General features: G+C 34.7%; 3 protein-coding genes and 1 non-coding gene across 4 annotated transcripts; 2 read left to right on the plus strand and 2 right to left on the minus strand.

Moving 5' to 3' along the window:
• Positions 1-12,685: 12,685 nt before the first annotated feature.
• LOC132281144 (uncharacterized) lies at positions 12,686-13,338 on the minus strand. The gene is made up of 2 exons (XM_059782876.1): positions 13,132-13,338; positions 12,686-12,919 (listed from the first exon to the last, which is right to left on the minus strand). The coding sequence occupies exons 1-2, from the start codon at positions 13,336-13,338 to the stop codon at positions 12,686-12,688; spliced, it is 441 nt and encodes a 146-aa protein (XP_059638859.1).
• A 1,871-nt stretch (positions 13,339-15,209) lies between these two features.
• Positions 15,210-18,728, plus strand: LOC132282535 (large ribosomal subunit protein uL22y-like). Its single transcript, XM_059784256.1, has 7 exons — positions 15,210-15,307; positions 15,463-15,499; positions 15,733-15,773; positions 17,522-17,752; positions 17,841-17,943; positions 18,027-18,094; positions 18,438-18,728. The coding sequence occupies exons 1-7, from the start codon at positions 15,305-15,307 to the stop codon at positions 18,504-18,506; spliced, it is 552 nt and encodes a 183-aa protein (XP_059640239.1). The 5' UTR covers positions 15,210-15,304; the 3' UTR covers positions 18,507-18,728.
• On the plus strand, positions 16,159-16,289 carry LOC132287596 (small nucleolar RNA snoR74). The gene has a single exon (XR_009473092.1). It is a non-coding gene; the product is annotated as a small nucleolar RNA snoR74 (small nucleolar RNA).
• Positions 18,729-19,998: 1,270 nt separating the features above from the next.
• Positions 19,999-22,187, minus strand: LOC132282534 (uncharacterized). The gene is made up of 4 exons (XM_059784255.1): positions 21,885-22,187; positions 21,219-21,401; positions 21,047-21,106; positions 19,999-20,455 (listed from the first exon to the last, which is right to left on the minus strand). The coding sequence occupies exons 1-4, from the start codon at positions 22,125-22,127 to the stop codon at positions 20,165-20,167; spliced, it is 777 nt and encodes a 258-aa protein (XP_059640238.1). The 5' UTR covers positions 22,128-22,187; the 3' UTR covers positions 19,999-20,164.
• Between the last annotated feature and the right edge of the window lie 3,961 nt (positions 22,188-26,148).

Genomic DNA, 26,148 nt, shown 5'->3' on the forward strand with positions numbered 1-26,148 from the left:
TACAATAAGAAAGTAATAACTTTTCGTGTGATATGTAGGTTTTTTTTGTAGTTGAAGGAGGTTTTTTTGCAATTAGACTTAACTCCAACCTTTGATTTAACAATTTAAGAAAAGATATTTAAATTCACTAACAACCGGTTTAACTTATTTATCATTATATATATATATTTTTTAAATGTAGAAACCATTCTAACTTGGTGATCTTTGGTTCACAAAAATTGTAGACAAATTTTATATCAGTGCAATGAGCTGCAAACTATTCATATTATTAATTTGAATCCATGTATTTTGTGAAAATCAAACTCACAAACAAGTTAAACAACCCAAAACGTCTGAGTTTACTTCTCTTTCAGTGGGACCCTTAGCCACCGAATCATTCAATATAAATTATATATTTCAAGAACTACATAAATTTTTATGCTCCGTTTGGTAAAAAGGAAGGAAAATAGGGTGGCGGAAGATAGGAAAAAAGAAGCAAACTTCCTTGGTTTGGCAGAGAAGAAGCGATGAGACAAGATATTATAAAAAAATTAAATTATAAAACTTTTCTTATAATTAACATACTATATTCTCTTATCTCATAAAAAACAAAATAAAGTATTATTTCGTTATCTTCTCTTCCATCCAACCAAATAAAAAGAGAGAAGTACACAATTTATTCCTTATAGATATTTTATAATTTCATTCATCTTTTCTTCTCTTCCTTCTATCAAATTTTCATCTTTCTTACCGAACGGAGCATTATAGTTCTGAAAAACGAAAAGACACGGACTCAAAAACCAAACAAATCCAACTCACAACCGGGTTCCCAACCTCTAAAACTTCCGATATCCATAAAAGGCCCGATCCAATTCCAATCAAACGCATGGTTACCCACATTAAAAAGCCCAGCCCAAACTCACCAAGCATATGTATCACACCAGGGTCTCATTTCCGAAACCCTAGCTCATTTCTCTTTGGTTTGAGTACGGAACTCGTTCAGCACCAACAGCAACAATGGTAATTCACTTCACACCAAATTACATTCTCTCTCCTGTTATTTCACATCTTCCTTCGAATATTAATATGTGTGTGTGTGTGTATATATATAAGTGGCATGTATGATTTTTATATGTAATGTGGATGTTTTTGAGATCTGTTGTTGGTTGTATTAACATTTCAGGTGATGTATTCAAAGAAACCGAACAACCCCACCAAATGTAAGCTCTCAAAACTTTGTTGTACCCAAGTTTCCGAATATATATATATATATTTTTCCGGGTAGTTAGCAAGAGCAATGATGAAGATTTAATTTCCCTTTCCTCAAAATATAGATATGTTCATGAGATCTTATATATACATAGAGAGAGAGAAAGTTACTAATATTTATCAAATGGGATCTCCCTCCATTGGATCTAAAAATAAAAAATTCAATTATGAGCTTCATATGGTATTTTAATTTTAATTTAATCATTTTTACAAAAAAATAAAAAAAATCTTCACATATATGATCAAAATACCTTTTGGATTCTAGATGTAGAGCAGAGTCATAATACTTGGACATGCCAAAAATGCAAAATTTATCATTGTCTAAGCTTTTGTCAATTTTGAGAGTAATATGGAGATGATTTAAATTCAATGCTGAAAGATTGAGGAACAAAAAGCTGCCATTTACGCAAGTAGAGATCATGGAGAAATTTTCAAGTAGAAAATGACAAATTTTCCGGATTATTCTTATTTGGTTTCATGTTTTCATGGTGTCTTTGTTTCAGCTTGCAAAGCCAGGAGGGGCTCTCTTCAATTTAAGGTGCCTGAGTTGATCTAGACTTAATTTTTTGAGTTGAATCGTGTGTGTGTGTGTGTGTGTGTGTGTGTGTGTGTGTATGGGTTTGAAATTGAACTCTATGTATTAACGAGCAGGAATCGTTGAGGTATTTGTGTAAGTGGGTATAATCCATGTAATCGCTAAGACTATCAAAATGAAATAATTGACTGCAAGTATACGGGAAAAAAAGATGAACCCTTTTTTTTTTTTTTGTAATTTGTATGATGCAATTGGAGCTTATCGGTAGAAACGAATCACATTAGATATGGTGTTTCAGTGCTGTCACTCTTAATTGTTCAATATTATAATGAACCATCTATATTGTCTTTGTCACAGCATCCACAGCCTGTAGATAATGCAGTCTTGCTTCATCAGGAGATAATGGAATTGTCTGCTCTCTCTGCTCAATTTGAGGCAGGGTTTGCTGATCTGAGCCGCTTACTACAGCGTTTGGATGCCACTGTAGGCAGATTGGATGCCACTGTAGGGAGATTGGTGGCTATACTCGATAAGCGTATGAAGAAGAAAGGCACATCTATGTAGGAAATGATTGACGACTGCACGAGGGTGTGTTTTGTATATGGATCAACCTCATCCCTCTTAGTTTTTTTTTACTCTAATCTTTGATGATCAGATTAGAGAGTTATTATGTGTTCCCTCTGATGACTTTTATGGTTCTTGTCTGTATATTTTTGTTGGAAATGTGACCCCTCGTCGTCATAAAAGCATAGGAATATCGACCTTTTTTGGTGTCGTAAATGATTGTCCATTACCTACGGAAATTGTTATGTTGCTAGTTCAACACAATTATTTTCGACTCCCTTTTTCTCGTCAGAAATACCTATTATTTGTGACTCCTGTATGTGAGGCTTGCAAAAGGGGACATATTTGCGATGGCTTCATAATTTTCTATGGAGAGTTTGGTAGGGGAACATTGTTTTTTGAGAGGATGACCTTTTTTAAAAAAATGTTTGTCTTTGCTTTTAATCTTTGCTCCATGAGTTTGCTCTAATCTATCTCCATCTGAAGAAGCTAAAGCCATTACTGTTGCAGCCATCTCCTCCTGCAAAAGCAACTTTTAGAAAATAGTAAAATAAACTTAGATTCAGCTGCTTTTGAAAGTGATTCGAAGGAGGTCATTTCTCCTGTAGGGATTTCCTCCGTCATTTTTTATATCCCGGCGGCAAAAGTTTGTCACCAGAACGTTCTGTCTTCGTTTATCAGTTCTCGAGGACATACTGTTGCCCATGCTATTGGCAAGCTTTCAATTTAATTAAATCGAGGACATATTGTTGCCCATGCTATTTGGCAAGCTTTCAATTTAATTAACTCTTTTCTGATATGTTTGTTGAATGTTTTTCTGCTCACTTCCCTGAGTTTGCCAAGGATGAACTACGTAATCTTGTTGTGTAGGTTTTGTTTGCCAGGAAAGAAAAAGAAAAAACTTAGATTCGGCCTCTAGTTTAGAGGGTAATGAATCTTGAAACTTGATGCAGGGACGTGTTTGTCTTCCCTAAGGGGGTTTTTCACCATCAGTACATCAATGGGCATTTTGGAGATTTACTCAATTTGAAAGCATACGCCCTTAGGGCGGCCCTTATGGCTAATGTTTTTGCTTCGTGTTTTTTGTTTTTACTAGTGTACGTGTTTGGTAACGTTTGCTGTTATTTGAATAGTACTGAAATGTTTTCAAAATTGTTTAGAAGTATAAAAATGATATTTTTGTTTACTTTCACTTGGTTGAAAAAAAAAAAAAAAAATTTAAAAATTAAAATGATATTTTTAACTAGTCACTTTTTATCAAATATGTTTTCATGTTTTTTCTTTTAAAAATCTTGTAGCCAAATTTTGCGTTATCAAACAAGTTTCAAAATATTATTAAATAGACTTTAAAGTAAAATATTGTTTGATGGATCAAAGAAGTAAAAAGTGATCGATTGCCAAACTGGCTATTAGGCAATGTTTTCCTTCTTTTTATATTGTGGTAGCATGTATTGTGGTGGCATATATTGAGGAATACTGAAACAGAGTTAAAGGTAAGGATTCATTCAAAAGGTAAATTTTTAAAGTCACTTATTGCTATTTACCAATACTTTACTTTTTTAAGCTATTCTTTCTATATTGTGGAATACTGAAACAGAGTTAAAGGTAAGGATTCATTCAAAAAGGTAAATTTTTTAAGTCACTTATTGCTATTTACCAATACTTTTTTTTTAAAGCTATTAGGGTTGACCATCAAGTTTCGTAAGCTAATTACAAAACTGTCCATGTGCATTTTTTCAGCCAATTACCATCCACCGCAAAATTACCCATCCAAAGAACAAAAACCCATTTTTGCTCCTACCCACCCATCGGTCAAAGATTATTTTACCTAGTATTGAACGCAAATCATCTGTTGTACGATTCCCATGTTGTTTCCTACAGTGGCCTTGATTTGGTCACGTTTTACTCCACTTAATAGACACTAAGACTGTGTTTGACAATTACACCACTATTTATAAGTAATATTTCTATCACTATTTATAAGTAACATCACCGAAATCTAAAAGTAATATCACATAGTCTAAAAAGTAATATCACCACCATTTATAAGTATCTTCACCCTCAAAATATGGTGATATTACTTTTTAGACTATGTGATAATACTTTTATACTTTTGTGATGTTACTTATAAATGGTAATGAAATGTAAAAATAGTCTAAAAAGTAACATTACCACCATTTATAAATTTCAGAATCTAGGAATTGTATATTGTCATTAATTCTGTTAAAACAAGTAATACTCCTTTATTGAATTATTGTAGTTAATGCCTCTAAAAAAAATGTATTTTTTGAAAATGCAAGCACTATGAGTAATTTCATAATTTGTTGAATATATGCTTAATTTGATTAATTTATTTGTGGAAATTCTAAAAATTATTCTAACCCTGGTTGATTTCTTAATTTTATTTGAATTTTCTCAGTTGAATGCTCAAAATAATGTCAAGTGTTAAAATTGCACAATTAGATCGATTTTTTCAATTGGGTGTCTAAAATTTAGGCCAAAACTTGAATTTGCTGAATTGGGTGTTCTATATTTAGATGTATATATATATTTTTACATTTCACTACCATTTATAAGTAACATCACAGAAGTTTAAAAGTAACATCACAGAAGTCTAAAAGTAGCATCACCACGTTTTGAGAGTGAAGATACTTATAAATGGTGGTGATGTTACTTTTTAGACTATGTGATGTTACTTTTAGACTTCTGTGATGTTACTTATAAATGGTGGTGAAATGTTATTTATAAATAGTGGTGCAATTGCCAAACACAGTCTTAGTGTCTATTAAGTGGAGTAAAACGTGGCCAAACCAAGGCCACTTACCACTCACTATAGGAAACAACATGGGAATCGTACAATAGATGATTTGCGCCCACCTAGCATTACTAGCCATTCTCTTGTCTCATTCGGCCCCATTTTGCCACAAGATTGATTAGTTTAGAGATTACTTCTATTATCTTGTCTACGTAGGATATTGATATTCGTCGAACACTCTTTCGACACGTATCTGACACATTTTATATATGTGTCTATAAATAAAAATATTATACGAGATACGTGTCAGATACGAAATAAAATGTGTCATATATGTTGGAAGAGTGTTCGACGAATATCAGTATCCTACGTAGATAAGATATAGAAGTAATCTCTAAACTAATCAATCCTATGGCAAAATGGGGCCGAATGAGACAAGAGAATGGCTAGGAATGCTAGGTAAAATAATGTTTGACTGATGGGTGGGTAGGAACATTTTGTCGATATTTTTTGGACACTTAAATCGACATTTTCAGATATTTTTAATACAATCTTACCCGATAATCTTGAAATAATATGAACACATTATTAAGTGTTCAATTTTTTATTTTATTTTTTTTGAGAAAAATTGACATTATATGATCACAAGTGAAATATTAAATAATATTTGTTCATTTAAAATAAAAACACTATTATGATAAAGTAGTGCAATACCGTATATATGATATAAAATTCATTACAACTCTTAGTATAAAAATCATAAATGAATTAAAGTTTTATAATACTATTACTCAATACATGTATATAAATAAAAATTAATATTTATATAGTCATATCTAAACTATACTTATATCGGTGTCCATGCTACATAGCTCGGAGCTTTCTCATATCTAAATTCTCTTACTGTTGGATCTTTCTTATCTCTTGTTTGGTTTTCCCAACTGAAGCCTTGTTTTAAGCTAGTTTAAAATTATTTGTAATTTCAAGACACCAATCTTATGCAATCGAACATACATATGCAATTCTATGCCATCATGAAAATTAGGCTTCTTCCGTTAGTTCCAAAAAAAGAAAAAACGAATGGGCAGTGATAAAACATTAATGCTACATAGATTTGAGATGAATTTTAGGGGCTTGGAGGGAAAAACAAACAAACAATGTTGACAACTAATTTTAGAACCAAGGCCAAGCCCACCTCTTTTGAGCAACCTAAGCTTAAATTCAAGATGACTTGGAAGACCGCCTGTAATTGAATCAGTACATATTGTATATTTTTTATTTATTATTTAGATGACGGTGGTGTCATGTGTCTTATAGTATTTCATTATTTACTATTGGACAAATGCAGTTCTCCCGTTTCCGTTTCACATGCACCGAATAATTATCGAAAACATATCTTATTCAACAATTGAGCAAAATATTGATCCAAACAGCCTTTCTAGCAATTACAACGAAGTGAGCACTTTTATATATATATATATATATATATATATATATATATATATATAAACCCATTGAATCCAAACAGGATTTATGTCATCCATGACATAATTTTGGACAAATGCAGTTCTCCCGTTTCCGTTTCACATGCACTGAATAATTATCGAAAACATATCTTATTCAACAATTGAGCAAAATATTGATCCAAACAGCCTTTCTAGCAATTACAACGAAGTGAGCACTTTTATATATATATATATATATATATAAACCCATTGAATCCAAACAGGATTTATGTCATCCATGACATAATTTTGTAGTCTAATGTCTTCACATTGAGAACAAACAAAAATGAAATTCACGAGAGTAATATAAGAAGGCAAATTCAGTACTCGAGAGTTTAAATTTGAAAATTTGAGGAGAGACATTTAAAGTCACTTAACAAACTTATTCACCTTATTGAGCTTCAATTTTATTTCAAAGCACAACATGCTACTCTTATAGTTAATGAGATTTTGTATAATTATTAATTAATCAACATCTCTCCCTCTCTCTCTAACCAATAGAAATTTTCTGCACAACAGCCCTAAACCCAACTTCTAAAACTTACAATATCATACAAGGCCCAATCCAATAATGGTATGATATTGTCCGCTTTGAGTGTAACGACCCATTCCACTTCATGGAATGATATTATCCGTTTTGGACCTGAACTCGCACGGTTTTACTCTTGTGCTTTATCCCAAAATACCTCATAATATTTAAATCTAATTTTCTGAAAAATCTCATAATTTTTGAAATATTAATAATATTTTTTTTCAATTTCTCTAACCTTAAAATACAATAAAAATATAAAAATATAATTAATTATATCATTGTAAGCGGGAAACAACTTACAATCGGCCATTGTTTATCACTATTCCAATCTCGATCCCATTGTTCAACCATATTAACATAGGATTTATATAGACGTTCATCCAACTAATTAATATACAATACTTTTTCAAAGCACATATAAAAGTCAATGTTTTCTAAAATCTTCATTTTAGACCAACACAAGACGCAAGCTATTATGGACTCCAACATAGATTACTAGTCCACTAAAATTGATCTTAATTTGTATCAACTAACGAATCCACATTATACATATAAAAATATAAAAAATATATATACACACATACGAACATATAAAAAATCAGTTTATCTACCAAAGCTCATAATATACTTAATAAGCCGTAATAATGTAACAATTTCAATGACACGATAATTATACATCCATACGCATATCACTTATATATATATATATATATATATATATATATATATATATATATCTACTCATTAATGACCATTCACACAAATTAGAATAAAGACTTACGTTAGGATAACATACAATCCATACACAAATGTTACTATTTGACACAGATCATTTGATTTGCTCAATTACCAATTCTAAGTGTGTATGTAAATATAAGATCAATATATGTAAACGAAAAATGTTCAACTATTTCAACAAGTACTTAATATTAACAAGATAATCTGTATACCAGGGAACATATAATTCAGAATTTAATATTAAAACTTTAATAAACAAGTCAGTCGTATATATAAAATTATAAGACAAAGATTAACTTGCCTCAAATAACGCTACTCCTTCACGTGTATGACCTTTAATCACCTCTCCTTCCAGCCACTGCAAAAGGTTGACAATGCTTTAGTAATCGGTACCCAGGAATTAACGTGATAAGAGTTTAAGGTAGGTTTTGAGAAAGATGGTGTTTTTCTTTTTGTTTCCTCACCCAATACAATACAAACTCTATAATATAGATATTATTCTTAGAGTTTTAAATCAAATAAAGCTATTTTAAAATTCAAAATAATAGGATAACACAACCATAAACCGTTCCTAAAAACATACATATCTTATTATTATTATTATTTTTAAAGATATTACATTTTATCCTCCTAGAAAGAAATTTCGTCCTTGAAATTTACGTACCTTATTCGAAAAGTTGTGGGTATTTTTCCTTCATCTCTGACTCTAACTCCCAAGTAGCCTCTCTTTCATCCTGATGATTCCGTTGCACCTTCACTAGTGGTATCTCTGTCCATCTCAACTGTTTCACCATACGGTCAATAATGCGAATAGGCGTTTCAACATAGGTTGTATTAGGGTGCATCTGGACCTCTGTGCAGTTAATGGCCTAAGTTTCATCCCTTAAGCACCTCCTCAACATAGAGACATGGAAAACATTATGAACAACTGATAGTCAGGGTGGTAAAGCCAATCTATATACCACCTCCCCAATCCTCTCTGTGATCTCAAAAGGTTCAATGAATCGAGGAGCTAATTTCTCTTTCCTCCTACCAAATCTTGTAACCCCTTTTATTGGTGATACGTTCAAGAACACCAAGTCTCCCACACTAAACTACAAAGCTCGACGGCGTCGATCTGAATAACTCTTCTGTCGACTCTGAGCTGTACGAAGTCGATCTCGAATGATGGCAACCTTCTCTATAAACTCTTGTACCAACTCTAGTCCCAAAAAACTTTCATCACCAACTTCGGCCCAACATACAAGTGAACGATAAAGTCTACCATAAAGTGCCTCATACGGTGCCATGCCGATACTAACCTGATAACTGTTATTATAAGCAAACTCAACCAATGGAATGTGATCTTCCCAACTGCCTCGAAAATCTAGCACACGAGCATGAAACATATCCTCCAGCACCTGAATGACCCTTTTGGATTGGCCATCGGTCTGAGGATGAAAAACAATACTCAAACTCAAAGGAGTACCAAAAGCTGCATGAAACTACTCCAAAACAGAGATGAAAAACAAGGATAACGATCTGAAACAATAGACACCAGCACTCTATGGAGCTTAACTATGTCTCTGATATAGATCTTACACAATTCCTTACAGTATCAGTAGCTCGAATGGGTAGAAAATGAGTTGATTTAGTCAATCGGTCCATTATCACCCATACTGTATCATGGTTATGCATCGACCTCAGTAACCCCACAACAAAATCCATCGTCACATGCTCCCATTTCCACTCAGGCACGGGCAAAGGCTGTAATAGTCCTGCTGGTCTCTGGTACTCAGCCTTCACTCGCTGACAAGTGAAACATCTAGACATAAACTTTGCCACATCACGTTTCATGTCTTCCCACCAGAATTGCCTTTTAAAATCATGATACATCTTAGTGCCACCTTGGTGCACTATGTACCTAGAGTGGTGTGCCTCCTCTAAGATCTCTCTCTTGAGGTTTGCTAAGTTTGAAACACATAGCCTACCTCGGAATCTCATACCACTATCGGCTTCATATGTGTGATACCCCTCGGATCCGAGACACGGGTTGATCAGGCCCAGGCCCAAACCCGAGGGATATCAAACAATTAAGGTATTTTAAATCGAACATGGAATACAAAGTGAAATACGAAATAATATAATAAGCTGAAAAAAACTAAAAGAAAATCCTTGTATCATAATTAATCAAATTCGATAATTCAAAACTCCATAAGTTACGTCTGTATCACAGGGGACTGCTAAGAAACAGATAGTGAAAGAGGGGGCATAGGAAGGCAGAGCAAGGGACAATTCAGAGACGACAGTTTAGAGTATGTAATATGAAACTCAAATGCAAGTCTCTATTCTATTCTTTCCCGTTAATTCGTGTTCTGTGCATGCCTAGCTAGACTCCAGGGATTTATTTAAAGACTAAAATGGATTAAACGTTTATTATATCAAGTCTTGTATGCATGTATGAATTATATTAATCTCATTGACACGAAATTTGCGTAATCTTTGATGTTTCTGTTATTGGTTTCTTCTCGATGTTTATGTTTAAGTTTAAATAAGTTGGTTTTTAATTAGTTTAAGTTGAGGATTTCCTTTTAATTTAGTATTCTTTCAGTTTTTAACTTTTATTTCTTATTCACTTTGTATTCTGTGTTCGATTTAAAATACTTTAATCGTTTGATATCGCTCGGGTTTGGGCCTGGGCCTGATCAACCCGTGTCTCGGATCCGAGGGGTATCACAATATGTCCAGTCGACATTACTTTCATTATTAACAGCATCAACTACTTTAGTCTGTAACCTGTCATCTTGAGTCTGAGCATGAATGATCCGGTTGATCAAAGTAGGTTGTACAGTTAAACTACAAAGAAGAGCCCCTGTACTCTGAGAAATCGGCATGATATAGAACTCGGCCAATGCCTCTAACATTATCCACTCCTGAATCATCATAAAGGCAACTAATCCTCTCGGTTTCCGACTCAAGGCATCTGCTACCACATTCGCCTTCCCAGGATGATACTGTAGGGTTATATCAAAATCATTCATCTTCTCCATCCACCTCCGTTGCCTCATATTCAATTCCTTCTGAGTGTAGAGGTACTTGAGGCTCTTGTGATCAGAGAATAACTCAAATTTCTCACAATACAAGTAATGCCTCCACACCTTCAATGTAAGAACCACGACTGCCAATTCCAGGTCATGTGTAGGGTAATTCTACTCATGTGGTTTAAGCTGCCTAAAGGCATACGCTACCATCTTACCATCTTGAATCGAAACACAGCCAAAACCTTGATGTGATGCATTTGTGTAAATAACAAATCTCTCATCACTAACAGGAATAGTAAGACCTGGTGTCAAAGTAAATCTAGTCTTCAGCTCCTCAAATGCCGGCTGACAGCAGTGGTCCCAAACAAACTTCACATCCTTCCGAGTCAAACGAGTCAAAGGTTCAACAATCTTGGAGAAACCCTCAATGAAGCCCCTGTAGTATCCTGCCAGTCCCAAGAAGCTACGAATCTCAGTGATAGTAGTACGCCGTTTCCAACTCATCACAGCCTCTACCTTGGTAGAATCCACCGAAACTCCATCCTTAGAGATCACGTGCCCCAAAAACTGAATCTGTTCCTGCCAAAAGTCATACTTCTCAAACTTATCATAGAGTTGATACTTACGTAGAGTCTAAAGTGTAATGCTTAAGTGTCTCTCATGCTCCTCCTTAGTCTTGGAATATATTAGAATGTCATCAACAAATACCACAACAAACTGATCAAAGTAAGGTCGAAACACTCTGTTCATCAAATCCATAAAAGTTGTCAGGGCGTTAGTCAACCCAAAAGATATGACTAAGAACTCATAGAGGGCATAACGAGCCCTGAAGGTAGTCTTAGGAATATCCTCCTCCTTAGTCCTCAACTGATGGTAATTAGTCATTAAATCAATCTTAGAGAACAATTGTGCCCCTCAGAGTTGATCAAACAAATCATCAATGCATGGTAATGGGTACTTGTTCTTAATAGTGACCCTATTCAGCACACGGTAGTCAACACATAAGCGAAGTGACCCATCATCCTTCTTGACAAATAGAACAAGTGCTCCCCAAAGTGATGTGCTAGGTCGAATAAACCCCCGATCTTTCAACTCTTGAGTCTGTTTCTTCAACTCACTCAATTCAACTGGCGCCATTCTGTAGGGTGCCCTAGAGATAGGTGAAATACCAAAAGTGAGGTTGATGTAGAAATCCACTGCCCTTTTAGGAGGCAAACTCGGAATATCCTGAAACATATCGGCATACTCTGACACTGTAGGCAACTGCTCTATAGTCATGCGTTGCCTAACCACCTCAATGTAGGCGAGAAATTCTATAGTCATGGTGCCCTTGAACTCCTCACATTTATATCTAGAAGGTAACTATCCTGGAACTGAGAATACAATAATCCTCTCATGACAGTCCAACTGAGCATGATATCTAGCCTACCAATCCATACCCAATATAGCGTCAAAGTCCCTCATATGTAATACTATCAAATCAATAGGATACTCCAACTCTCCAATTGTAACAGGACAAACACAACATATTCTATCAAGCGTCGTCGTGCTCCCGAGTGGAGTTGTAATAGATAAGGCATTACTTATATGTCCAGATTCTATTCTTAATGTGTCCATAAACGATAGTGCAATAAAAAAATATAAAGAACCTGAATCAAATAATACTCTAGCTATACTGCCAAAAATAGTAAGTGTACATTCCACTGCTGCTGGTGCACAGTCCTATCTCCTATCTGGAACAGCTGCATAAACCCTTGCACCTCTTTGCTGCCGTGGTGCCTGACCTCTCTACTGGTTATTCTTATGAGGCTTGGGACAATTACGAGCCAAATGTCCTTGCTTACGACAATTGTAACAATGCCCGATGAACTGATATGGCTGTGCATCATGAGGTGTGATTGGTATTAAAGCTGTGGATTGCTCACCTTCACCAACTCTCTGTCGTTTCCCTGCTCTCCAATCTTGTCTACCTCTCTGCCAAGACTGACCCTGCCTGTTTCTCTGAGTCTGCTGCTGCTGACCCTTCTTATTTTATTTAGAGTTACTTTGATTCTGTTGAGAGCTGCTAGCCCCCTTACTTTTCTGTTCTGCCTTACGCTTCTTCTGTTTCTGAAAGATGATGTTATTATTCTCCTCTATCGCCATGGCACATTCCACCACTTTAGCATAAGTGTCATAATGATGACCACAAACTTCTTCACATGAGAGATCAACCCTCGCTCAAACTTTCTGACCTTGTGTAACTCATTCGCAACAATGTGAGGAGCGAATCGGGATAGCTCTGTAAACTTCCTCTCGTACTCATTAATTGACATATCATTATTCTGTTCCAGCTGCATGAACTCAGTTGCCTTCTTCTCTTTCACCAATAGTGGAAGATATTTGTCGTTGAACCGAGTTTTGAAATCATCCCATGTCATAGCTGTAATGTCCACAACCATCCTGGTCTTTGACTGCCACCACTAGCGCGCCTCACCAGATAAAAGAAAAACACCAATATTCCATTTCTGCACCTCAGTGCAGTCCATCATCTCAAAATATTTTTCCATATCTTTAATCCACTTCTCGGCATCAAGTGGAGCGGTAGGTCTGACAAATTCAATAGCTCCCAATTTGCGTATATCTGTGATAAATCCAATCATAGGATTCAGCGCATGAGGTGCATCCTCCAACTGAACATTGTCATGGTCAACACCACCACGACTGACATCTCCTTGACCCCAGCCTCTAGCAGGTCATCATCTGCCTCTTCCAGCTCCTGACATCCTATTTTCAGTAAAGAATGTCAATTATAAGTCTCACAAGTAATATATACTTTAAATTGGAGCATGGTAAGAGAGCAGATAATTCGTATAAGTATATGTTCCTATTCTTACTATCACTTCTCTTAGCCAGGTAATTCTTAACCTAGGCTCTAATACAATTTGTAACGACCCACTTCACCACATGGTATGATATTATCCGCTTTGGGTCTGAGCCCTCACTGTTTTGTTCTTGGGCTTTACCCCAAAAGGCCTCGTACCAATTGGAGTGACACACCTATATATAAGCACTTCACCTTTCTTTCACCCAGGCGATGTGGGATTGTGCACTCATAGCTCAGGGAAAGGTGAATCGCTTATATGTAGGTGTGTCACCAACGGGCCAGTGGCCTAGCGGTATCAGCTTCTTACTTCCCAAAAGGAGGTCAGGGGTTCAAGTCTCGGAAGAGACATGTGTGTATGAGTACCAACTAGGAAAAAAAAAAAAGGTGTGTCACTCAAATTGGTACGAGGCCTTTTAGGGTAAAGCCCAAGAGCAAAATCGTGCGGGCTCAGGCCCAAAGCGGACAATATCATACCATGTGGTAGAGTGGGTCGTTACAAATGATATCAGAGCCTAACCCAGCCGGAAGTGTGCCGACGGAGATGTCGGGCCTCCAAGGGGGGTGGATTGTGATGACCCTGTGGGCGGATGTACCGTGGGCGCATGCGAGACACTGACAGGTTACCACATTGGCAAGCTACAGGTGCACAATTTCATATCGCCTAAGAAAGAGAAAGGTGAAGTACTTATATGTAGGTGTGTCATTCCAATTGGTATGAGACCTTTTGGGATAAAGGCGAAGACCAAAATCGTGCGGGCTCAGGTCTAAAGTGAACAAAATCGTACCATGTGGTGAAGTGGGTCATTACAGGTGTCATGTCTCTTGTAGTATTTCATTATTCACTGTCGGACAAATGCAGTTTTCTCGTTCCACATGCATCGAACAATATTCGAAAACATATCTTACTCAACGAGTGAGCAAAATATTAATCCAAACAGCCTTTCTAGCAATTACAACCAAGTGAGCACTTATATATATATATATATATATATATATATATATATATAATATAATATAATCTAATATAATATAAACCCATTGAATCCAAACAGGATTTATGTCATCCATGACATAATTTTGCAGTCTAATCTCTTCACATTGAGAACAAACAAAAATGAAATTCACAAGAGTAATATAAGAAGACAAATTCAGTGCACGAGAGTTTAAATTTGAAATTTTGAGGAGAGACATTTAAAGTCACTTAACAAACTTATCCACCTTATTGAGCTTCAATTTTATTTCAAAGCTGCTACTTTTATAGTTAATGAGATTTTGTATAATTATTAATTAATCAATATCTCACCCTCTCTCTCAAACCAATAGAAATTTTCTGCACAACAGCCCTAAACCCAACTTCTAAATTTACAATATCATACAAGGCCCAATCCAATCAAACGCTTGGTTAGCCACATTTAAAAGCCCGGCCCAAACTCAGCGAGTTTTTTTATCCCTAGGGTTTCAATTTCAAAACCTTAGCTCATTTCTCTTCGGTTGGGTACTGAACACGTTCGGCAGCGAGAGGACTCGCAGCAACAGCGACAATGGTAATTCAATCTAACCAAATTCCAATCTCTCCTGTTTTTTCCTATATTGCTTCGATTATTAATATGTGTGTGTGTATATATATATATGCATGTATGATTTTTCTATGTAATGTTTTTGTTTTTGAGATCTGTTGTTGGTTGAATTAATATTTCAGGTGAAGTATTCGAAGGAACCGGTCAACCCCACCAAATGTAAGCACTCAGACTTTGTTACAGTCAAGTTTTATGATTCTTCGATAATATATATATATATACACGGATTATTTTTTAATTCTGGGTTTTTAGGTAGTTAACAAAGGCATGAATCGAGATTTAATTTCCCTTTTTTGTGTTTCTCGGCAAAGAAAAAGAGCAATGGTTTGTGCCAATCAACGGTTTGGAATATTCTTATGTGATTTTTGTGTTTTTTTGTTTCTTTGTTTCAGCTTGCAAAGCCAGGGGCTCTGATCTTAGAGTTCATTTTAAGGTACTTGAGTTGATCTAGACTTAATTTTTTGCGGTGAATCATATGGGTTTGTATGGTGTTTCAGTGCTGTGTCACACTTTAATTGTTCAGTTTTTTTATTTTATGAACATAGATATATTGTGATATGATGCTTATGGCTGCTTAATGTGACTCTTTTTTTTGTGACCCCATTCGGTGGTCCTATTATTTTGTCCGTTTGCGAATCGTTAATGTCTTAAGACTGTGAGACTTATCTCATAGGCTCGTAGCATGCATCTAGATTGATGACACCATCCTACAACTGAATGGAAGAATGAATGTAGAATGATGGTTATCTTTATTTATTTGGAATTCTAAATTCGTGTTCATGGGGGTTGGATACTCCGCATTGTTATGGAACCTGATGAAAAAAGCAGGGATCTGTTGCCTCTTGTGAACAGGTCTCTTGTAAACTTCAGGGACATCACGTCCATTGTTATTGGGTGAACCTCTGTTAATCTGTTGGTGGCAGAAGGTTCAGTAAATAATGGTAGATTTTTACTGTGGTCCCATGTCCTATTTGATATTCTGTTGTTTCAATCTCATAAAATTTTATTCATAGCTAGGTCATTAAAATAGTTGGCCAACCCAACTTGAGTTGAAAGCCTGGAAACAGAAGAATTAGGAAAGTACGACACAAATTTGAAGAGAAAACTACACAGGAAGCTCTTGTGAGGAGGTACTATTCAATGAGAACTAATATTGTGCTTTGCACCTAGTCTGCCTCTGGAATTGCCCATAGAAAACCAAACAAAAAATAGAATTGTACTATACATTCCATTTTATCAATTATCTAATGAAATGAACGAGTTGTGGAGCCCAGTGCTTTATTTATAGATAGCCTAGCCATGGAGAAATATTGAAGGAGTCTCTTCTAGCATAGTTTGGGGAGTAGTTGATTTTCTAGCCTTCTTGAGCTTAAACACTTCTATTTAAAGATGCCTATCGTCTTTGCCTCAAAAAGGGAAAATGGAAAGAAAAGCCAGTGATGTTTGTGGGATATCCTAAGAATTTACTTAAAGTTCATTACACATGATAAGAGAAGAAAGCATCTCTTTGTGAGCAAAGGTTAACCTATAGTTTCTTGACATTAGATTTGTGGAATAAACTATATGGTCATATAGTTGACTTCCACGCAGTTGCGAAATTACACTGTTATCTTTTTCTTCACTCAAGGTGTCACTTATTGTAAATAAATAAATGAATTTAATTACCTGATTTGTCCTTTTTAACTGTTAGGTTCCTCAATTATAGTACATACTGCATTTCCTCTGTTTGCAGACTGTTTTATCAGTAATGGATGCAGGCCTTCCATAATTTGTATTTTGCCCTCCGTGCCCGTATTTTGAAACCACTTGATTAGTTTTCTGAACTCCTGAGTAGTCTTGAGCCAAAATTGCAGACTCATGCTTGAACTTACTAGTAGATGATGACAAACAGGCAATACACCAATTGAACCCCAAATTTTATTATGTTGGTTAGATTTTCATATTTATATCTGGTTCTTGCCTTATATTTGGATGGTATAATCTTTGATTTACTGAGTTCTTTATTGCAGCGTCTTGAATAGAGAATACTAATGCTCTGCAATTGCATAGAATCTATTTTCTGTTTATTTAGATTCAAATTCAGATCTATCTAGAACTATTACTGGGATCGCTAATCCCTGGCAGTGTTTTTCTCTATACTTGTATTAATTCCTTACTCTTCATTTAATTATCTATTATTAGAATACACGAGAGACAGCTCATGCAATTCGGAAGTTGGCTCTAACCAAGGCTAAGAGGTATTTGGAAGATGTTCTTGCACACAAACAAGCTATTCCATTCACACGCTTCTGTCGTGGAGTTGGACGGACTGCTCAAGCAAAGAACCGCCATTCAAATGGACAAGGTCGCTGGCCTGTTAAGTCCGCGGGATTTATTCTGGATTTACTCAAGAATGCTGAGAGTAATGCGGAAGTACGTATCCATTGTAACTGCTTTTGTTTTTCGTTTTTAATCATTGTTCACTAACTACATGTTTGACTCCTGTAACCTTATTCTTTAGGTAAAAGGTTTAGATGTGGATTCACTTTACATATCCCACATCCAAGTTAACCAAGCCCAGAAGCAAAGGCGTCGCACATATCGTGCCCATGGAAGAATCAACCGTGAGTGATTTATTCATTTTGGATTCTTGTATCTTCTTCCTATTTACCATTCATGAGCAGTAACCATCTGTTCCCTCTTGCAGCTTACATGTCATCTCCCTGCCATATTGAGTTGATTTTGTCTGAAAAAGAAGAAGCTGTCAAGAAAGAGGTAATTGTTAAAATATATTTAGAAAAATCCAAGTGCTTGATGAGGGGGATTTGATGTGCCTTCTTTACTATGAATCATCTAAAGGGTGTGTTTGGTTGCATGGAATTGGAGTCTGGAAATTGGAGTTGGTGGAATTTGAGAAAAACAACTAACAAAATTGAACCAAAATTTTCTCAAATTCCACTAATTCCAATTCCAATTCCAAGGCTGCAATTCCATGCAACCAAATACACCCAAAGTGTATTTGTTCTTGATTTGTTATAATGTTCAAGTGCATGGGTTATGTTTTTTAATTTTTTATTTAACATGGCACTGTTTCTTATGAGGTTCTTGTATTTTGCAGCCTGAGACCCAGCTGGCTCCTAGGAAGACAAAGAAGGGTCAAGCTCTACGCAGTGGTGCTTCCTCTTGAAAGATGAGTGTGGTAGTCCGATCTGAAGAAGTGTGAGAGTTTTTCATTTTCTGTGTCTTTGTCATCAAGAGACCATTTTCTGTTGCAGCTTTTGAGGAAGCGTTCTTAAATTATATTTCATCTAAAGGTGTGAACTTTCCGTAATATAAGAACTTACCTATGTATGATGGGAGTGCTAGATTAATCTCTACTTGGAATTTTTTTAGCACAAGGTGCTTAGGCTATTTGGTGTTTGATGATGCTTGCTTTGAAATGATCTTTTTCAGTGCTGATGTGAACTAAGTTGGTCAATTGCATGCTATCCACTCAGGTTCTTGTTTTTCGCTTACTTATGGTTACAGCCTTACAGGTAGGTTCATCTGAAATAATCACCGGAATGTAGATGGTCTTGGCCTATTCTATGTGGATTCTTGTTAATGAATTTGATGTTCTTGCTGGCCCTTGAATGTATTGAATTAAGAACAGGTATGCCATCTTGTTACGTTGCATAGAAATGGTCCAAAATATATAATGTTTTGGATGAGAGATTTGAGTTATTCAATCAGAGATGAATCATTTGAACAGCATTTGAATGGAAGGAAGAGGGGAAGGGATGGACGAGGCATCCTTAGGGAATGGAATGGAAGGTGTTTCTCTCGCAACTGCGAACCATGCTTGGAATAATATAAAATACTCAATATTTTATTTTCACCAAACATAGCCACAATTCATCACATGAATATTCATTCCTGCTTTGGGTGGCACTTGGATTGTGTGTCATTTGGTGAGTTCCTTATTTGGCGTGAGCAGAGAGTATTATTACATAGATGTATGTGAATTTCAACAAACTGAACTCAAGCGTCTTTGAAACAATTTATCGATCGCTTGATGAAATCAATTCATAAAATTCCAACGGCAACAAACATGAAATACAAATCATCAGCTAATGGTAAATTGTGGAAGCATATAAACACCACCATCATCAGTTTGATCAAAATAACAAGAATCACATGATCATAGCCGACTCAAATCTAAAGTTTAGAGAATCCGACAACTACGAAATCAAAACACTCAGGCTGATACCGAAACTGAAATTTGAAAATCGGATTTGAATTCACATTTCGGACTATTGATACCTCAAACAATGAAAGGCTGTCACCTGGAGTTAAAACCAACAATCCATTATAGTTTCGCTCACCATCAACAATGGAAGCTAGGGTTTCCCTCATGGAGCTCATGAAAGGAGTCGTGAATAAGACTCTGGTGTGAAGAGGGCTCTGGAAATGTGTTCACTCATGGTGCTCGCGAAGGGAGTTTACCGTAACTTCTTTTTTTCCTTGTCTAAGGTGAGGTTAACCAGCTACTTGCTTTTAATTAAGAAATACAAAAAAATGCGGGAGTGAAATGATTTTTTACGAGGTTCCATACCTGAAAGCGGTAAACATGCTGTAAATGCTCAGTTTTCTTATAGTGGTCACAACACTTTGATGATGAACAATTTAACAATCTTCCCATGAACGAGATCTCACAAATTTTGAACCAGTCAGGCCAATTTCCAAGAACTAAGCTAGTTCCCCAGTGTAGCATACATGCATCACAATACAAATGATTCGTTTCATCCTATAACATCGATATACAATAACATTTTTTTGCAAAATCTACGTATAAACCGAAAGGGATCAGAGAGCAAAGACACGGCGACAGCGGCACCAAAAGGCAGTCCCCCCACTTTTGCCTCGAGCAACAGCTAGTTCCTCATCAACGTAAAACCAGATGAAGAATGGGTCCTTCGTGCTCGGCTCCTTTTCATCTTTTCCTCCGAATTTTATCTCGAAAGGGTTGAAAGGTCCAATTTTTATCCGAATGCACTCGAATATGAATGCAAGTATTCTATTCTTCCATGAAAACCTGCCTTCAAATGTTAACCATCCAATTGGTCCCAAATAAACCCCATTCTCAATCCTCTTTCCCTGACAATCCAAATCTGGTAAATCAGTCTCGGAACTTGACAAAGAAGCAAAAAAAAAAAAAACTACTGTTTAAATTAGCTAGTTTTTCGAAATTAGCCACCCTTGCCAATTTTTCATTAGCACATTCAAGCTAATTCATTTTTTCTTCCATTCTTTCTTGTAATGCTTTACCAATTAAGGGGTTAAATACATTGAAACTTGCATATGACTTTAAAATACTTCTATACTATCACCATTATACCGAACTTGCATATTATTAATTTTCAGGATATTTCGCTATTAAAGTACTTGAACTAATATGCCCAAGCACTATAGTTCCAACACCACCTTTTCCTTTCTACTTTTCTTTTCTCTCTCTCTCTCTCTCTCTCTCTCTCTCTCTCTCTCTCTCTATATATATATATATATATATATATATATATATTCAAGAACATAGATATAAAAGTACTCTATATATTAGCATCCACTGGAAGAGTTTCTTCCTAGAAGTTGATTGCAAACATACCCGACTTATCATTACCTTACACTATATATATATATATATATATTGACATAAAATACAAGAGAAAGAAAATGCATGAGAATACTTACAGAAGCATCGAACCTTTGAACAGCCGTAATGGGGACATATTTACCGCCCTTTAATTGATTCTATAAAGAGCATAAACATTGAATAAGAATAGACACTTTCTGTGTAGATTATGGAGTGAACTTAAAGAACCAAAAAAAAGGAAAAAAAAAAAGGCATAGAATGAAGAATAACCTCAGCAGTGAAAATAAGCATCCAGGTTTTCCCAGGGGATTTAGATCCACCAAGTGTCTCAAGAAACCCTGAGGGGTCAAGTTTTGCTTTCTCTATCACAGAGAGAGCAGACAGAACCTCCTCCGTCGCAACACGTCTCGTTTTCGCAGCATTTTTAAGCAATTTCACACTCTCCTCCACTTCCTAAATAAGGTGTTGGATTTAATAACAATAATACACATGTACAAATCAAGAATACGGCATTAATTAAACAGATAGATTCAGCTATCGTACCTTATTGAAGATTAAACTTAAGAGTATCTTTAATTTCTAATTAAACCACGAAATTAAAAAGTACAACCCAATCCATCTAAGTATTGATAATCACGTTACAATCCTATTTTAAAAAAATTAGGGCATAGGGCCACAGAATCATTTTTATTTATGCAAAAATTTCCAGCGTAAAGAACACATAAAAAGTCCCAGTATAGGCCTTATTGAGCACTTCCACACTCATCAGGTCACTAAACAACTAGACCAACATAATTGACTCAGATTAATTGCAACAAAACAAGTATGAGTTCCAATTGATTACACATAATATTGACTTAAAATCAAAATAAAACACAAAACCAAGAGAATTGAAGTGATAAGAGAACACAAATTAAAGGTGTAAGGAAATCATACCTTAGTGGGCTGTTTGGTTTCCTGAAGAAGAAGAGGAGGATCAGTGGTGTTTTGGCCTTTCTCATCCAGGGTAGCTCTGACCTTTGCTGAAGAGAGACTCAGAAGATTGGGGCTTCTGGGCTTGAGAGGAGGGGTTGAAAAGGGGGATTTTGTGGGTATGAGGAAGGACTGAGATGGAGTGAAACTCACCCAGGAGGAGGAGTTGAAGGAGAACAAATGTGTGGATGCTGTTAGTGACCCCATTGAAGGTGTTCTGCGGCAGTTGGGTTGTGTCCATTTCTTTCCTTCCTAATGCCAATCACCCCTTGTGGATTCTTTTACCCAATCATAAGAAATCATGTATATATATATATATATATATATACACATCTCTCTACCCTATCTGTCATACTACTTATTGGGCCACATTAATCTTTTTAAATTTAAAACATGAAAAGGACAAAAGTTGAAAAACAACAGAGTGCCTATAATTCTTTTTACTGACATTAAGCACTTTAGTTGCTAAGGGCCTGCTTGCTTAATTCATTATTTAAGGAGAATCTAACATTTACTCCTATATTATTAGGACTCGAATATGAATAAAAAAGTTTAAGTGAAATTTTAATTGTTATGAACCAAAGAAAACAACTAGTTCATTATCCTTTCATTCTACTTCCTTTGTAAAACCAAAGTAAAATGAAGTGATTCCCAGAGAAACAAGTCTAGGTCGCATTCAATAATGTGAAACATTTTATATTTTTGCTTCTTGAAGAAAGAGAAATATAATTTTATTTTTTATGAGTGAAAACAGAAAACGAAAATAGTGTTTATTAAAATGATTTTGTTGTCACAATTTTAAAAGCAAAAACAGAAAACAACTTTCTCTTGTCCCAAAGGTACTTTCTCAAATATACAAAGTAAAATCATTTTATTAAATTTGATTCAAGTTTTTCATTCTACTTGTTTTAGGGGTGACAGTAGAAAACAAGAATTACTTTTTGTTAGACCATTCAGTGTGTGTGGTGGCTGGCTCTACACTGTTTTTTGGAACTCCTTTGCCTTGTTGTGCATTCTTTTTTTCCTGTTTTTACTTTATTATTTTAATATTTTTAAAAAATTATTTATAAAAATATAAATAATTTTTTTTTTTTTCAATTGTTTGTTTTTGTTTTTTTCAACGGCTATATTATCAACAACTATATTGTTAAAGGCTATAATTGTTTGTTTCGGTTATATATTTTGACAAACTTAAAAATAAAAAAATATTATTTAAAAAACAATGATATTACAAGTACATTACATACCAACCTATAAATAGAAGAAAAAAATTCATTAATACTTTCCCATATAAAGAAAATATTAGACATTACAATTAATTGCCCATTTGTTTGAAACGCGATATAATTTCATTTTGTCGATCCTCGATCCATTTTTTGATCACCGAGGTTGCAATATCTTTTGAATTTTTTTCCATCATTCGTTTTTCCCAAAGAACCTGTTCTTGCTCAATCCCCGTCTTCTTAATTTGTAGTTGTGCCTCAATCTTCTTTAATTTCATTTCTTTTTGTGCTTCAATCTCCAATCTTTGTGTATGTTCTTGCTCTACACCCAAATCTAATTTCACTTTAATTTTCAAATTACGAGATTCAAGTGCATGAATTTGTCCCCAGTACATGCCACTTTGTTGATCCACACCGGTTATTGGATCTTTCCCAACATTAATCAACGCTTTGCATAACACTTCATCTTCTTGGGTGTACCAATTGGGCCTAGATTTCCAAGAATTAGGTCGAGGTTGAGAAGATTGAGATGGGTATTAGGAAAGAGCAAATTGGGAAAGAGATTGATAGTGGGAAGGATGTGGGTTATAGAAATGGGCAAATTAGGATTGAGATAGGTTTTCGGATTGAAAAAATCCTGAAGGGTGGAAATTATAATTGAATTGCGGTTGTAGTTCTGAGTTTTGCGACTGGTGTAATAGAGGTTGATAATCCATGAAGTGTTGAAGGACTTGAAGTGTTGAATGATGATAATTAAGTGAGAAAAAACTGAAAGGAAGATTGAGAGATAAAGATAATTGTCGAATGATGAGAATTTTTTATAGAATTTTAGTGATATTTATAGAGAATATGTGATATTCCGATGGCTGTATTCTGCTTGTCTTTTTTTCCAATGGTTATATTCGGCTTGTCTTTTTCCTTATATTCTCAAAAAGTACTAACCTTTTTTTAAAAACAAGTAATTAAATTCTTATGCAAATTAAATGACTCTTTTTTAATTAATTAAATTACGACTGTATTTAAATTAATTACTTGATACAATACACTATAGAAAAGTATCTAAAATAAAACTTAAACAAATACATAATTATTTCACACACCATCACTTTTTCTTTTTTAAAACAAAAATGGACACAATAGCCTCACATGCAGCAGTTGTCAATCGCTGCTTCACTCCACAGTGGTGGAGCATTGAGTGTTGAATCTCGTGTACCAAACGATTCCATTCGGCACAGCGCAAGTAGACCTATCAAATTCGATCCCATAAGTTGAAAATAGATTGATCAAAAAATTCGATAATTCGATAATTTAATTACGATTCGAATTCAATAACTCGTTAACCTAACAAATTAAATATAGATTATGCTGATCTGATCGAAATAAAAAGTTATATATATATAATATAATATAATCATAATATTATATGTACAATAGTGTTGTGTTGTCGCCCACGCACTGTCATAATATTTTTTCATTTACTCTTTGATCTATTTTTTTTTTTAATTTTCCTTTCATATTTTATTTATCTTTTGTTTTTTAATCATTTTTTTAAATCATTATTTTTTGATCTCTTTTTGACATTAATTTCTTTTCTTTTTTATATAAAAAAACTATACCGTTATTGGATCTGATCGAATTATCGAATCGGATATTTGTTTATTAAAAAATTGAATATCGATCACTTACAAAAATTTTGTTGATTATTATATTGAATCGAATCAAGTAAAAGGCTTAACGAATTCGGATCGGATCAAGCCAGATCTGGTCCGAATTTGATCTGCGAGTTTAAGCACAAGCCATTATCCAAATAGGGTGTTAATGCTCTTGGTGGGTGTTTGAGATTGCTTCTCTACGATTCAAAAGCACTTTCAATACAAAAAATTGCGATTCAGCGTGTTTGGTAAAAAAAAAATAGGTGGTCAAGGTTAGGTCAAAAAAACGTCTTTAAGTGAAGTTAGGAATTGTAATTTTTAAAACTGCGTTAGAGATAGAGATTTATCTTTTTAGGTAACCAATTTTTTTTAGACAATGTAATCCTTTTATATTTTTTATATCTTTTATATATTTTATAAATACAATTTTGTCCCTACTAGAAATAAATACCAAACAATATCCTAGTTATTCTGGAATTCTGTAAGGAACGAATATCATAGTTTATTCTAGGACTCTCCAACCACCTTCTATTTATATTTTAGTACTAAATACAAATTCTATATCATAAACAAAATATGTAATATTTAAAAAATATATATATATATATTTATAAATTATTGAACTCAATGAAATTTTATAATATTTAATATTAGGGAATTAACAAAATTTTAGTATAAGGGTAATATAGTAAAATTAGTAATAAAAGTGTTTTAAGCAACATTATTACCAAACAAATTTAAAAGTGTTTCAAGTATAAAAAATTCTTTATACAATGTGTCACCAAATGGATAACTGCGTTTTACTGACAGCAAATTTATAACAGCTCTACTAATAAAAGCGCTTTCAACATTCTAACAGCAATCCCAAACGAAAGTAAGCTACTTTGTATAATTGTCGTATGGGACAAAATAAAAGCGTTTGGGATTGCTTATTTGTTTAAGTGCCATTGAGACCGCATTTGGATATGACAATTATACAAAGTAGCTTACTTCCTCGCCACCACATTCACCTTCAAAATAAGGTATTCACATAGTGCCGGCTAAATAATGTCACATATAAATGTAACTCAATTCAACATATTATTTATGTTATTATTTGAAGTTAAATTTTACACAAAAATAAAGCATCATAAAAATCATTGTCATAAGTTAATTTAAAGACTTCCATCCCAATGTTATAGTCGTTTGGGTTAACTTTAGACAACATAAAAAATATTCGATATTTAGCAAAATAATGAAAAGAGTCATAGGCTTCTTCTTCTTTTTTTTTTTTTTTTTTTTTTTCATGTATGCAGGACTTGGTCGATGTGAAGTAGTTACACGTTGACCGATTAGGGGCTTTCGGCGACGTCT

The sequence above is a fragment of the Cornus florida genome, unplaced genomic scaffold (assembly GCF_030987335.1).
Source record: "Cornus florida cultivar Cherokee Brave unplaced genomic scaffold, ASM3098733v1 CherokeeBrave_3.0.0_Hap2_Chr11, whole genome shotgun sequence".
NCBI classification, from domain to species: Eukaryota; Viridiplantae; Streptophyta; class Magnoliopsida; order Cornales; family Cornaceae; genus Cornus; species Cornus florida.